Genomic DNA, 15,170 nt, shown 5'->3' with positions numbered 1-15,170 from the left:
AATTAGGGAAATCCTGGAAATTAGGCATGGGGCCATGAGGTAAAAATATCGTCCATCAGCATGAAATAGCAGCGGTAGAGTTTCGCTACTACGTAGCGGAACTCTGCAGCAGGCATGCTGGGAGAATTAGTTCACTGGAGTAGCGCTACAGTGTGGCTGAACTCCAGTGTAAAATAGTGGTGGTAAAGTTCTGTTACTTTGTAGCAGAACTCTGTAGGAATGGCCGAGGGCACGCTGCGGGCAATAGTTCACCGACATTTGGCTACACTTTAGCTGAACTCCGGTGTAAATTGATGAGTGGGAGCTGGTTAGTGTTAGGCGTCTGTGGGGGGTGTATAGTATTAGGAGTAGGTGGGGGTCAGTGTTAGGCATAGATAGGGGAAGATTTATGTGAGAGGGAACAGAAGGTGATTGTTGAATATAGGTAAAATTACTTACAATTTACTAATGTTATTTGGCGCCGATTTTTAATTTTTATTTTTTTTAATTTGCGCCTTTTTTTGCATTGACTCCTCAATACTTGTCTGTGTCTCTTCTCTGCTGCACTGTGGTAACCAAGAGTTCAAGTGATTATTCTACTGTTTGACACACTGAGACTATTGTTCAAATTGATCCTGTTTACTCTGAGCTTAAATTGTTCCATATATAGATGCACTAGTTGTAAAGCTGTATGCCAAGAAGCCTTACCACCCCTTCAATGCTCTGAAATGACACTTCACTAAGCCCTAGATGGTCCCTGTTATTGTTTTGACTCCAGTGCAGGAGAGTCCAGCTATGTATTCTACTGCCTAGCTATTTCCCATCCAGCTGTGTCATGTATCAGTACAGAGTCTAAAGGGTGGCCTTATGTGTTAGAGGTCAAGACTTTTTTACTGGGTTCCGGAGTACTTTAGAGATATATTTTAGAGCTCTGGCAGTGAGGTAAGGCTGCCTGGTATGAAGTCTTACCACTGGTCTCTTGGTTAGAGTTCTTTACAGATGTCTTGCATAAGGGGAGAAGACTACCCAATCGACACACCATTTCATGTGTGTATCCCACTGTTGTACTATTCTACTGTGTTTCTTAATCTATATGCCCCTTTAACATGGCAAGCAAGAATACATTTACTACAGTATATATGTTTACCTCACTTGGAAGTTTCCAGATTTTGGAGCATTACGGTACTTACTGTGGATGGTATGTTATTAATTCTATATTTATGATTTTTCTGCAGAGTATTCATATGTATTTGTGTTTATTTCCCTCATAGTTGTATAACTGTCTGCCTGCTGGTGAGTTTCAGCTGATAAGGCAGACTTTGCTCATCTTCTTCCAGGACATGCATATTAGGGTAAGTTTGTATTTAACAAATCTACTTTAAATGATCATGTTTTTACTGTCATTTCAGCTTTTAAGTAGTTTTAATAATACCTAAACTATGATGCTTGATGTAGATTACTGTATGTTTGGACTAGAAGACTCCCTTTTTCTCCCCTAAAAGTGGGGTAAAAAGTCACTGCATCTTATAGTCCAAATGCAGGGAGTTCCTGACTTGTGAATGCCTGCCAATACGAACCTCCAACCCGCCGCAATGTCAGGTACTCCCTGTACTGTGCCCATGCCGAGGAGGACACAGGGACAAACTGAGGAGACAGGATGACACAAAGGGGCATAGAGGAGGACAGGAGGGGAACACAGGAGGACACAGGGAGACACAAGAGGTACAATGAGGGCATGAGGTAGAAAGGGGGCATTATCCACAAGATGCCCCTTCACCATGGATGCACCAGGTTTAGTAGATTTTTTTTTTTCACCACCTGGTTTTTGTCCTCTAAACCTAGGTGTGTCTTATAGTCTGAGAAATACGGTAATTACAGGTGTGAAAATCAAATAGCTGATCTTGCAGACAGTGTTTGTTTTTTCAAAAACTTTGAATGACAATACTCATTAAAGCAGAACTAAACTCTTGCACAGCATTCAATTAAATCTTCATAGTTGCTAAGAAATGAACTGCTGCATGTTCTGTGTGAATCAGGGCTGTGAGCTGTACTGCTGCTCTGTGATAAGTAAACACAGAGGCTTAACTCTTTCTTTGCTCCCAGGAATGTGCAGGAAGTTAACTCTTTAGTGTTTTTTAGGATTTTCATGAATTGTAATGATTTTTTTTGTAAGGGACTATTCACACCTTAGCGGGAATCGCGCGATTCCCGCTCATGGCAAACCGCAACCGCTACACATTGTAGCAAGTGGCAGTGTTCTCACTGCCGCATTTGCGGTTAGCGATAAACGCAAATGCGCTGCATGCAGCGGTTTGGCGGCAATTTGCGTTTCACGATTAGCGTGCAAAGCACACTAATTGCGATCGTTTCAAAACCGCCGCAGTGTCCAGTGATTTTTTTCCGCATTTATTGCGGTAAAATAACTCCTGCAAAACGCCGGCGGTAATCGCCGGAGTTTTGCGATTTATAGGTGTGAACGGGGCCTAAAGGTTATCATGCAGTGGCTTATCTTTAAAAGCAGAGAGGAAGTTCTGAGTTTAGATCCACTTCAGTCATCTTCACTTCTGTGGGACTGCCCAGGATTAAGGTCATATTCTGGGATTTCACATCTTGAAGTGAACCTGAGCCAAAACACATAAAATAATTTATACTTACCTGGGGCTTCCTGCTGCCCCATGTACTCCGTTGCCTCCCTCGCCGTCCTCCCGGGTGGCTCCGTTCTTCTGCAATTGCCCCTGGTAATAGGGCTCCAGTCGTGGTAGTTGGGCTGCTCTGCGCCTACCCTGCCACGCACGTGCCTACATCGTGCTCCTGTCGCCGGGAGTGCTCTGTGCCTGTACAGTAGTACCAACACAGGCGCAGAACGCTCCTGGCAATGGAAGCACGTTTGTGTTGTGGCCGGGCCATGAATGTGCAGAGCAGCCTGACTGGAGCGACTGAAGCCCTATTATCAGGGTTGATTGCAGAAGAACGGAGCCACTCAGGAGGACAGCGAGGAAGGTAATCCTCTGTCTCATTTGAGTATTTTTGTCTATTCAACAATAATGCAAGTCTTTGTGTTTCTTGTGTTTCTTTTTTATTACAGGTTTCTATTTTCTTAAAAGATAAAGTTCAAAACTCTAATGGACGTTTTGTGCTTCCAACAACTGGCCCTGTTCCTTGGGGAACTGAAGTACCAGGTCTTATTAGGTGAGTAACAGTTATTCGAATTGCTAGAATTATGATTATTTGAAGAAAATTCGCCTATCTTATTGCAATAGCTATGTACCTCACTCATGTTATTGCAATAGCTATGCACTTCACTCATGTTATTGCAATAGCTATGCACTTCACTCATGTTATTGCAATAGCCATGCAACTCACTAATCTTCTTGCAATAGCTATGCAGCTCACTCATCTTATTGCAATAGCTATGCACTTCACTCATCTTATTGCAATAGCTGTGCACTATGTGTATTTGGATGTATAAATGTATAAAATGTTAGCTTATTTCCAAGCCGGCCGCTGTGTGTATGCTTGCCCACGAAGCTAGTAATAATAATATATTTAAGAGTTTGCTCTCATTGTAGGATCTATAACCATAAAGGTGAAGAGGTCAAGAGGGTGGAATTTGACAATGTTGGAACTTACGTCAGTCCTCTGCGTGAAGGCTCTTATGATCTCTTTGGCGACAGAGTGCTGAAGCTGGGGACTAATATGTAAGTTATTTTGTCAGTGGTGGGAGAAGTGAGTAAACTCTGATCTTTTGAGGTTTTTTTTTTTTTTTTTTTTTCCTCACAGAAAACCCTTACTATTCCATAATATATCTTGAGAACAACCTGTTACAAAGACTGGCCAGCTGCAGTTTTGTGGGAAGTGATTCTCATAGTAGTCAATAAATTGCCCATGAAGTAGAGCCCCATACCCAAGTCCATTCTGCAATGTACTATTCTAACTTTGTATTAGGCTCCCTGCACACTGCAAATCCATTTTGCGATTCAGATTGCGAACCCGATTTGCAATTCCGAATTTCCCTGAATGCAAACAACAGAAAAACGGAGTCAAAAACGCAGCATGCAGTAACTATTAAAAATCGGAACCGTTTGTAAAAACCGATTAAGAATCGGAATCGCATGCAGTGTGCAGGGAGCCTTAGGGATGATCAGTGAGATGCAGATAGTTATGAGTTGATATGAGATTATGCACATTCAGTATGCAAAATTATTCAGCTTGACTAATCCAGGCTAATTAATGACTCATAGTTTCCCCCAATATTTTTCTCCTCATGGCCAACGCCTTCCTGTCTCCTCTTTCGTAGAGGCACATTACCATGGCAACAACTGATGCATCATTTGGAAATGGACCACAAATGCACAAGTTTCCACTGACCCAATACCGCTGACTTCGCAGTCAGCAGTATCGGGCCATTGCAAAGCAGTGCAGTCCAGGCACTGGGCAGGACGCAGGTAATGTATAAATGTATCTATTTTTTTTTTCATTATTATTAAAATGTGATGGAAACTGTGACACTATCTTCTCTTGTACCTAGCAGTAGGTACAAGCGTTTACAATTGGCAGCTCCAACCCTCTTTAAACGCACCACCTTTGACATACAGTAGGAGACCACTTTTGAGTCCTTGCTGGAGACAGTTACCTATTCAGCAAGGAGTCCTTGGGCAAGACTGACTAATGCTCCAGGATAGCCTTCTGAGTGGCTGCAGCTGTCAAGTGCTTTGAGTCTGTCAGGAGAAAAGCACTATACAAATGTTAGCATCTTTGTCATATTTTTTCATCTCCCCCTCCTCCCCTTTTTTCATATTCTGCTTTTTTTATATCGTGTTCATCCTCATTTCCTTTTTCCGGTCTGTGGGGGTTTTTTTATCCTTTATCTTAATCGCCATCTTCTACTTTATCTTTTTTTTTTTTTTTTTATTCTTTCTGTTGTGATTTGTTTTTTTCCTCACATTTTTATCTTATTTTGTTTCTTATCCAAATTCTTTACCATTCTTTCTCTTTTCTTTTTTAATCTCTCATCTTTTCTTAATATTTTCATTATTATCCTCTACTTTCATTATCTTCATAACGTCCTTTTCAATATCTATTTCTTCATCTTTTTACTTTTTATCTTCATCTTATTTATTTGTATTTTCATCTTCTACCTTCTACGTCATTTTTTTTTCTTCATCTTTTTTAACCTTCCTATTTTAATTATGATGTTTGTTTTACATCTACCTCCACTTGATGTTCTTTTCTAACTTTATCTCCTTGTTTAATCCTCTTCGAGTGTGTGAAACTGAGGTAGAAAATGCTAGACAGGAATCTAAAGTGTGGCTGGATAGTGTAAGGGCTGTGCTCTGACACGAGACCTGGGTTCAAATCTTGGCTCTGCCTGTTCAGTAAGCCAGCACCTATTCAGTAGGAGACCTTGGGCAAGTCTCCCTAACATTGCTACTGCCTATAGAGCGCATCCTAGTGGCTGCAGCACTGGCGCTTTGAGTCTGCCAGAAGAAAAGCGCAGTATAAATGTTCTGTGTTTGTTTGTTTGCAAAGTGGAAAATGCTTGCAAATTTTTAATCACTTTAATATGAGCTATGTTAAACAGGTACAGTGTAAGCCGTTCTGTGGAGACTCACATGTCTGGAACATTGAAAAGTTCAGCTTCCCACACAAAGGTAAGGCTTAATGTACAGTTAACCATTATCCAACTACACATAGAATTCATTATATCATAAGTGTATTTTTTTTTTTTTTACGCATCAGGTTTGCTTTAAAGGAAAACTTAAGTGTCCTAAAAAAAAATGACTTGTACTCACCCGGGGCTCCCCTCAGCCCCCTGCAGCTGAACGGTGCCCTCGCCGTGTCTCTCCGATGCAGCTGGACTCGCCGGCGGCCACTTCCGGTTTGGCCGTCACCGGCCGACAGGTCGGGAACGCGGCTGATTAGCCGCGTTCCCGGCCGCAATAGCATTAAAGAAGGCGCTATTGCGGCCGGGACCGCGGCTAATCAGCCGCGTTCCCAGCCTGTCGGCCGGTGACGGCGAAATCGGAAGTGGCCGCCGGCGAGTCCAGCTGCATCGGAGAGACACGGCGAGGGCACCGTTCAGCTGCAGGGGGCTGAGGGGAGCCCCGGGTGAGTACAAGTTATTTTTTTTTAGGACACTTAAGTATTCCTTTAAGCAGAAACATTTAGTGCATGGCTTGGGTAAAAAAAACAACTTCCCACAGTGATGCACCTTGCCAGCAGTAAAAACGTTGCCACATGTGATTTGCCAAAGTTGACATCTATAATTGAGGTTCATGGCCTACCCAAGTGCACTTCATCATTCATTCATGTGCTGACAACATTAAAGTGGTTCCATCACTGTTAAGTATTATACAGCCAATTGTTCCATCACTTTACTTGCTGTATCATTTCAAGAGTCCCATTACTGCTGTTCCCAAGCTTAATGCAAAAGGCAATCACGCCATCCTGCCCCACTTTCCCAGGAATGCCTTCTTCATTTGCCATAATATGTATTTTGTCTAAACTTGGCCTTAATTATCTGTTATTTCCACAGGAAAATGTTGCCCCAAACCCACTCGCTAAAGAAGAGTTAAACCTCTTAGCACAGCTTATGGGTGGACTGGAGCTGAAGAAGCCTTCACCTACTGATCATACCTTCCGCCTAAACTTATTCACGAATGATGAAGAAGAAGAGTAAGTGAGAGCCTTTGTTCCTGTTACACGATAGATTTGGGAAGAAGGTGATAGGGATAAAGGATAACCTAACAGCAGAAACAGTTCTCTTTGGTATATCGAAACCCACAAAGAGAGATGTAGCTTTTCTTAAAGAAATTGTGAACTTGGTGGCAAGGCATTCATTTAGGAAAATTGGAAAGGGGAGGAGTCTCTGACATTTAGTGACTGGATTTCTCACATGAGCAATTTTTTTGAAGTAAAAGAGGAAGGTTTGGAGAATAACTATGGGACAACTCAACTCAAATAGATCTGGGTAAACCTTCTCAGAAAGTATCTAAATCCTCTTCTACCCGCTCCACTTGGCTTTGTTCCATGCTCTCCGTCCTCTAGTCATTGTTATGGGTTTGACATTGTGGGCTACTAGACTAAAGTGAGGTTTTATACATGGGAGGATGTGTGGGGAGGGGCATGTATGTGTCAATGTCTGGGGTGGTGGTAGAGGTGTCCTGATTGTTTTTTTTTTTTTTTTTTAAATGGTGGATAGAGTAGAAAGAGTGGTGTTTAAGTGAAGGGGAGAACAATGGGAGTGCTGGATGGAAGGATTAGATGGGTAGGGCATGTATTTGTGTGGGGGTGCCTGATCTTGACACAGTTGCAGTATTAACTACACCCACAGGAATGCTTCAGTTAAGCTGATTCGCTTAAGTTGGGTAAAGTACCACAAGTACATTGAGCTTGAGAAAAAAAATAAAAATAAAACGACAAGCTACTTACAAACATTACATGTTCATTGATCATTCTGTGGTCATTCACAGTCTGGTTAATAATATACACAAATGTGCCTGACCTCCGCAGACATATGTGCCTGATCCTCCTCAGTTGAACATTTTAAGGTTCAGGTAGTAGTTTTGCTAGTTGATTGCTGTTTTCCTAGAGATAACTCTTTCTTTTACTCTTTTCCTCTCTATAGGACTATGAGTCTTCAATAAAATTATTAGTCTGTTAGTCTGCTATCAGGCAGTGTGATTTTACCATAAAAATATGGAATTGGGACACATGATTGAATTATTTTTTTTCCCTGTGCCTATAGGCAAGCAGCACTTACAAGGCCAGTAGAACATTCCTATAAAGTGATCAACATCGAAGCCAGTGAAGTAAGTGAGGAGTTAATGGAATATTCCATAGTTATGCTATTGTTGTACTGGGTTGCCGCTTGTGTAGTCCCAAGAACTTCATGTTTTCACCAAAAGACAGCTACATAGAATAAAAAATCACAAGTAACTTTAACCTGTGTACTTTACCATTCAGAAATATACTCATAATTGCGTACGTGTAAGTACGCTGCCGGTCAGTTGGGTGCAGGGTGAGCCGAGTAACAGGCAAGTATATCAGGGTCCGGCTATCATGGGGGCATGTGTGATGGAAGGTTACACTTTTTACTGAAGTGGTGGTGTGCTCTTATGTATGGTTTTCATTCAGGGTTCACCAGACACACGGCTTTAGCACCAGTTTATCTGGGGGAGCTATAATAATTGACCAAAGTCTTCAAACTAACGTATTTTTTGCACTATAAGACGTTCCTGACCATAAGATGCACCTAGGTTTAGAGGACAAAAAACCAGGGGAAAAAAAATATAGTTTACCTGGTGCATCCATGGTGAAGGGGCATCTTGTGGCTTATGCCCCCTTTGTACCTCCTGCCCCCTTGTGCCTCTTGTGTCCCTCACGTGTCCTCCTATATGCCCCTCTGTGTCCCCCTGTGTTCTCCTCTGCATGGGCACAGTACAGGGAGTCTCTGACATTGCGGTGGGTTGGAGGTTAGTATTGGCAGGCGTTCACAAGTCAGGAACCCCTGCATTTGGACTGTAAAACACAGTGACTTTTTGGGAAAAAGTGAGTCTTATAGTCCAAAAAATACACTAGTAAGTCAGTCTTTATCTTCTAGGTTTGTTTGGGTTGGTCCTGGCCTTATACCATACAATCTAGTAGAAAACATGACTTATGGCACTAAAGCCCAGGTAAACCTGAGATCTAGCTTCTCAGTCTTCTGAGTTAAGACAGCATCCTCTCTACTTAGGGCTCTGGTGGGCCCCACCATCATAAACTTAAACTATTAACCAACTAATCTTCAAAACTGTTTGTCAAAATGGCCAATACCATAAATTGGGTGTCATGTCTGTGGGATACTTGTTTGTGCAAATTTTTTATTGAAGATCTTCTTCTTTGTTTTTCAGGACCAAGGGAGGAATAAGGAGCTTTTTAAAATCATGGGAGAGTTCCAGTCAGAGGAATCACATGTACAGAGTACCAGCAAAGGAGATGAACTTCTAGCTCTAATGGATGGGCTGTGATGAAATGTTTCTGATTCTGATTGTTTACTGTACACAAGAAATAATTCTCAGATTCTGAGATGGGGACTACTATGGAAACAGAATGTATTTCATGCAATGATAATGTTTTGGACAATGCGCCAAGCAGAACAGCTTGGATGAAAAATCAGAGGTCACTGTAATTGCTGTTGAATTTGTAATATTGACATGTATATATGTATGTGTATGAATATAACATGTATGCATACAACTGGTTTTTATTGTGATTCACAGGACTAGTCATACCATGCACACATTTTCATATTGTGTACTGTTGAAACACATTTATTATATTTATTTTGTTGGTGGGTTGGGTTAATTATCAATGTCTGTACGATTCAAAATACCTGTTCTGAACTGCAGAATGGGAAGTATAATTTTAGTATGTGTATATATACAGTAGAATCCCTTTATAGTAAACCTCAAGGGGCCAGGAAAAGTAGTTACCATATAAGAAGTTTACTATATCAGAATTGGTCATACATTGTATATTTATACAGACTCTGTTGCTGGGACCTGAGTACTGAGTTTACTATATCCAGAGGTTTACTATCATGAGATTATACTGTATACAGTATATAATGGCCCATCACAGATAGTGGCGTCACTTTACCAAGCTTTCTGCTTATTCTCCTGTAAGTAGTTTTGTAACTAATAGATAACCTGCTTACCTTCTTGTCCAGTAAATGTTGTATTTTCTGGTCTCCATATCACCTCCTCTACATAACAACACAGTACTGTACTAATAAGGGCCTCCTCATGCTCAATATTAGGGATGAGAACATCCCACTCTGACTGGACCGTACTTTCAAGACAAGAATATTTATATGGCACTTCTCCTGGCGGACTTAAAGTGCCAGAGCTGCAGCAACTAGGGCACGCTCAGTAGGCAGTGTCAGTGTTAGGGAGTCTAGCCCAAGGCCTCCTTACTGAATAGGTGCTGGCTTACTGAACAGGAAGAGCCGAGAATCGAACCCTGGACTCCTATGTTAGAGGCAGAGCCCTTAACCAGTACACTATCAAGCTACAGCCTTCACTCATACCTCCACCTGTCCAGATGCCACCCCGGATTCCCACATTTCCATGGTGTCTTAGTTTATCCGTTGCATTTCTGCAGCTTACAAACTTGAGCTGCACAATTTTTTTCAGAGGAGGGATGTCTTGCCAAAGAATGGCATGCATCTTCCCGGTGTGACTGACTGCCACGGCCGCCGGAGGATCACACTGTATCTTTACTATACAGATAGGCTGCTTCTCAGCCTATCGGGAACTGAGCCGGAATGCTTAACCTGCTGTGCCTCTCTAGTATAATCAAAACTTCTACAAAGGCAACTGCCGAAGCAGAAGAAACCTTTTAGTGTCCAGCAATTTGTTAGACCTCCCTAAGTAACATTTGTTTGGCAGATAATTTCATCTTTAAAAAATCCAAAAAGCAAAAAGGCAAGCCCAGTGAAACTGGCCTGCTGCTATAGACAGAAAAAACTGTGGTTTCAACACTGTATCCATGAAAACAGAAATACTGTTTTTGCTGTCTAGAAAAACAAAAAACCTTTAAGTCACTGAGAGCACAAATGTTTTATGGAGTCAAAAATAAGGCTGTAAGATCTCACTTGCTAGTTCGTAAATGCCCCTCCACCATTGTTATTGATGTTAACCAGTGATAAACAGGACAGGCGGTTCAGTATAGAGGTGAACATCATGATTGTTACAAATCTGTCTAAATCAAACTGGGAGACAGAAACTAAAGTGGTCTGAAACTCAGCATTTCTTCTTTGCTCTGAAAGATTACTTACAGCATTAAACCTACTATCACAAAAACAAATTGTAACAGAAAAGCATTCAAACAGTTAAACACAGCACTTTGTTTTGCAGTGGAAAGCCTATTCAGCTTATGATCCGCATCTGAAGATGAGATAACATTATCTTTTGTTTACATTCCTCTGTTACCTTCATATATGTGCTGAAAACGCATGTTCTCTGCTTAAAGCATGCACACCGTTCAGAAGAGCTCACTAGAGGATTTTAATATAGAATTACAGCAACTGAATAAAATGCAATGGCAGCTTTCAGAGCAGATAAAATGTTCTTTGGGAACTTGTAATTTGTATATGCACAATATTACTTGTGCACAACTGCAAATATGATAGCTGTATGGGTGATAAAAAGTAGGAAACCATATTCATTGAATGTTATGTCAGTTTTATTCCACTTTAAGTATGCACATGGTCTTAGCGGCTTGTCTACTGCATCATGGGAAGTGCCTATTTTCTGGACTCATCGTCGTCTTCTCCAGCTGTACTATTTGCCAAGTTTATTCATCCTATTGCTTGCTCATTTACTACTTTCTTATACCACTTTACTGTTAGGACGATATTTTCGAAATGTTATTGTCTTTAAACACCCTCTTTGGTCTCTGAGTTGGCTGTTGCTTTTTCCGATTTTCCTAGAGGGAGTGTTCAGCAGGTGCTGGTGTTTCTCTGCTTGGCGCAAAAGGCTAGTCCATGAGATGCTAATAATTGTTGTATTTGATTTGGTGCATTTCCTAGTTGCAGAACATTCGCATGAATTTAAAACTGAACTAAAGATAGAATTTAGACAGTTTCACTTACCTGGGGCTTCTGCAAGCTCCCAGCAGCCGTCCTGTCCCGCGTCGGTCCTCCACGAGCCTCCGTTCTCCTGCCTCCAGCTACTTTCGGTTTCGACGCCGGGCCACTGCGCCTGCACGGCTCTGGCCACGCGTATCCTTTCTTTGCATTTCAGTCTGCAATAGCACAGTTGCAGATGGGAACGCGTAGAATGGATATGCTGGCCTCAACTGCCACATAGAGAAATGGAGCTGCGGCCGGAGATTGGAGGCTTTTGAAGGACCGCGGGACAGGATGGCTGCTGGGGGCTTGCAGAAACCCCAGGTAAGTGAAACCGTTTTCATTTTATCTTCAGTTCCGCTTTAACATCAACTTGGAATTATTAGCATCTCATTAACCATTAAGAACATGTCAGGGCTGCCTTTTCTCAGATTTTACTACTACTTCTGAGATGATGTTTGGACATCCCCATTTGTCTTCTGTCCCACAAATGACAAAAGGAAAAAATGTGAGTTTGCAGGGGGAACATAGCTTTTACCCATTTTCTTATTTTTCTATGAAAATGGATTCTTCATTCCTCCTCTTGGCTATGTCTGCTTTCCACAGACTGAGTTGGGGACTGGGGAAGTAGCATAAACGTTACTGGTAGCCATACACTAAACTATCTCATACAATTTTACCAAATATATGTAGTATGAGGTTAAACAGGTGGAATATACTTTGGACAGATATTTAAGTGCATTTTAGCAGGGCACTTTTTTTTTTAAATAAATATTCTTTGTATATAAGTATATAAATATACTTTGAAGGGTGCTCTTTTGTTTTGTTTTAGATTCTTAGGGAGGCCCTTGTACAATGTAGATGTTGCGAGATTGCACAGTGTTAAGTCAGCTTTAGGGGGAAGAACAACTTTGACGATGGGCAAGGCTTATACCCATACGTCTTCTGTAGCCTCGGTGAACTCAAGAAAATAATTTTACGGTGAGTATAAAATAACTCTTCCCTGCATTTCAGCTCTGGCACAGAACACTAGGAAGCCATGACCATGCTAATGAACATACATATGCTTTTTGTAGTGCTGTTACTATATGTAAATTGTATTTTTATGGCTCTTATTAAACATTTTAAAATATCTACACTGTAGTATTTTGAATTGACTATCTACCTTTTGAGCAATTACCAGTTGGTAATGTATTTTAGTGTCACCAGGTCTATTATAGTGTGATATTTTGTTATTGATATTAAAAGATACATGTATTAATTATATATGCTTTAAATTGCTTTGGGTACCTGTTCCCACTCCTACACACCTATTGGGTTTAGGGACCTAGTTACCAACAGAAGCCAGTACATAGTTTGCATAGTTTGCCGCTGCCCTGTTAAGCCACCTTATACTTCTGTAGGCACAGTTCACACTGTACTGGAGTGACAGCGCATTCATATAATACAGATACACTGTCCACTCCAGCAATCCAAGGCTGCATGTCTTCTACAACTCCTCTACTGCCTGCACAAAATGAGCAGATAAGATTTGCACATCACAAAAACACAATGGATAAGCCTGGATATGGCTGAGATGGATTTGCTTGTATGAGTTCATGCTTCACTGAGGGCTCGTTTCCACTATCGCAAATCCGCATGCGTCCAACGCATGCGGATTCGCACATGTAATGCAAGTGGATGGGCCTGTTTCCACTGTAGGGTTGTTGAGGTGCGTTTTTTTCAGCGGTGAAAAAAAGCACAAAAGAGCCGCAGAATTCGCCTGCGAGTGGAATGCATGCGAATCGCATGCAATGTATTTAATAGGGAAATCGCATGCAGTTTCCCCATGCGGTTTTTGCTGCGAATTCGCATAGGTACCAATGTAAATTCACACAGGCAGGGACATGACTAAAATCGCATATACCCTCACCTATGCGGGCAAAAAACGCATGGGGAATCGCATCCGCATGCGATTTCATCAGCGGTGGAATCCAGGTGATTCTGCACCGCAATAGTGGAAACGAGCCCTCAGGAAAATGTAGGCGGCGAACAATGGACAGCACTACTTAGGACAGACTGCATCCAAATGACTACCAGCACAAAGTGTGCAAGGACTACTAGTAGACAGTGCACACCCTGCATTGAAATGAGATGCGCCTGACTGCCACTGGAGGATGTTAGTTTCCATAATAGCTTGCATGCAAATTATCAAGTAATCAACCCTCCCACCATGATAAGGTCAACCTCGGCTGGGAGGGGCCCTAGCTCTAACTAAATTAAAACCGTGCATATGCATAATCTGGGTGCGACATGAAGCTGGTACCACCAAAATCTGGTTACGCTCAGGGTGCTGTGAAACCTAAAGGCTCATACACACATCAGACCATAGTCTTTGGAAATGAAAGATCACAGACCAATTTTACCCCCTTCCATGTAGAATGAGAGCCATACCCACACAGTCTATTCTATGGAGCTGAACTCCCCATCAGACAGAAATCTTTTCAAGATGCTGCACACAAAGATGCTGTAGACATTCAAAAGATCAGTATCTGCAAAAGATCCGTTCCTGCAAATTGCATTCATAGTCTATGATATCTGCAGATCCTCATACACACCTTGTTTAACAGACAATTTATCTGCAGATCAGATCCACCAGGATGGATTTTCAGATCTGCTGATGATTGTCTGATTTGCAGATGAATGTCCGTTAAACAAGGTGTGTATGATGATCTGCAGATCTCATAGACTATGAATGCAATTTGCATGAACGGATCTTTGGCAGGAACAGATGTTTTGTGTCTGTACAGAATCTGTGTGTGCAGCATCTTGCAAAGATTTTTTTCTGATGGGGAGTTCAGCTCCATAGAAAAGACTGAAGGTATGGCTCTCATATTACATGAAGGGTGGTAAGATTGATCTGTGATCTTTCATTTTCCAAAGACTATAATCTGATGTGTGTATGAGCCTTAAGGCTGGCCCTGTACACATGTAACATTCTCAGCAGAGAACCATCTAAAGTCTGTATGTGGCTTTACAATAATCGCCTGACCTTCTGTTGTAGCTGATTTAGGCAACACATACTGTATAATGGAAAATACCAGGTAAGACTAAATAGAAACAGTATTTTCATAAACCGTTACAGCATGTGACTCGTGAGACTCTCATTGCTGTACTTCAGCCTTCAGGAGTTCTATGCAATTAATAGCAGAAGTTGCAAAAATTAGGCATACTGTATACTTTCAGGGGTCACACTTGTCTTTCAGTTTCTACACTTTTCAGAAAACTGAAAGACAAGTGTGTTCCCTGCCTTACAGCAGCTAATGTAATTTATAGAGAAAACTGACACATTGCGCAAGATGTCAGTTTTTTTTCTGCGTGCAAAATCTGCATTCAAGTTTGACCTAGCTCATTGATTAACATGAGTTCTCAGTTGAAAACAGTTTTTCTGTGCAGAAAACGCGCACGAAAGCCGACAAGTGTGACCCCTGCCTGAGGCAGTTTGATGCTAAACATATGATCAAACAATGTTAATAAATAATAAGTACTTGTCAAATAATACACATTTAAAATGACTTGGAGATAAGCAGAACTGTTGAAT

General features: G+C 41.5%; 1 protein-coding gene across 2 annotated transcripts in view; it reads left to right on the top strand.

The window, feature by feature from the left end:
* Positions 1-11,605, top strand: part of OSCP1 (organic solute carrier partner 1) — a 39,548-nt gene extending 27,943 nt beyond the window's left edge. For both annotated transcript variants that reach the window (XM_068269058.1, XM_068269059.1), the window contains 7 exons: positions 1,251-1,331; positions 3,065-3,168; positions 3,549-3,677; positions 5,561-5,630; positions 6,515-6,654; positions 7,727-7,790; positions 8,871-11,605. In XM_068269058.1, coding sequence (XP_068125159.1) covers positions 1,251-1,331; positions 3,065-3,168; positions 3,549-3,677; positions 5,561-5,630; positions 6,515-6,654; positions 7,727-7,790; positions 8,871-8,987 — 705 coding nt within the window. In that variant the 3' untranslated portion in view covers positions 8,988-11,605. The remainder of the gene's footprint in view (positions 1-1,250; positions 1,332-3,064; positions 3,169-3,548; positions 3,678-5,560; positions 5,631-6,514; positions 6,655-7,726; positions 7,791-8,870) is intronic.
* Positions 11,606-15,170: the final 3,565 nt, after the last annotated feature.

This window comes from Hyperolius riggenbachi, chromosome 2 (genome assembly GCF_040937935.1).
Source record: "Hyperolius riggenbachi isolate aHypRig1 chromosome 2, aHypRig1.pri, whole genome shotgun sequence".
In the NCBI taxonomy this organism is placed as follows: domain Eukaryota; kingdom Metazoa; phylum Chordata; class Amphibia; order Anura; family Hyperoliidae; genus Hyperolius; species Hyperolius riggenbachi.
This window is presented reverse-complemented; position numbering and strand designations above follow the sequence as displayed.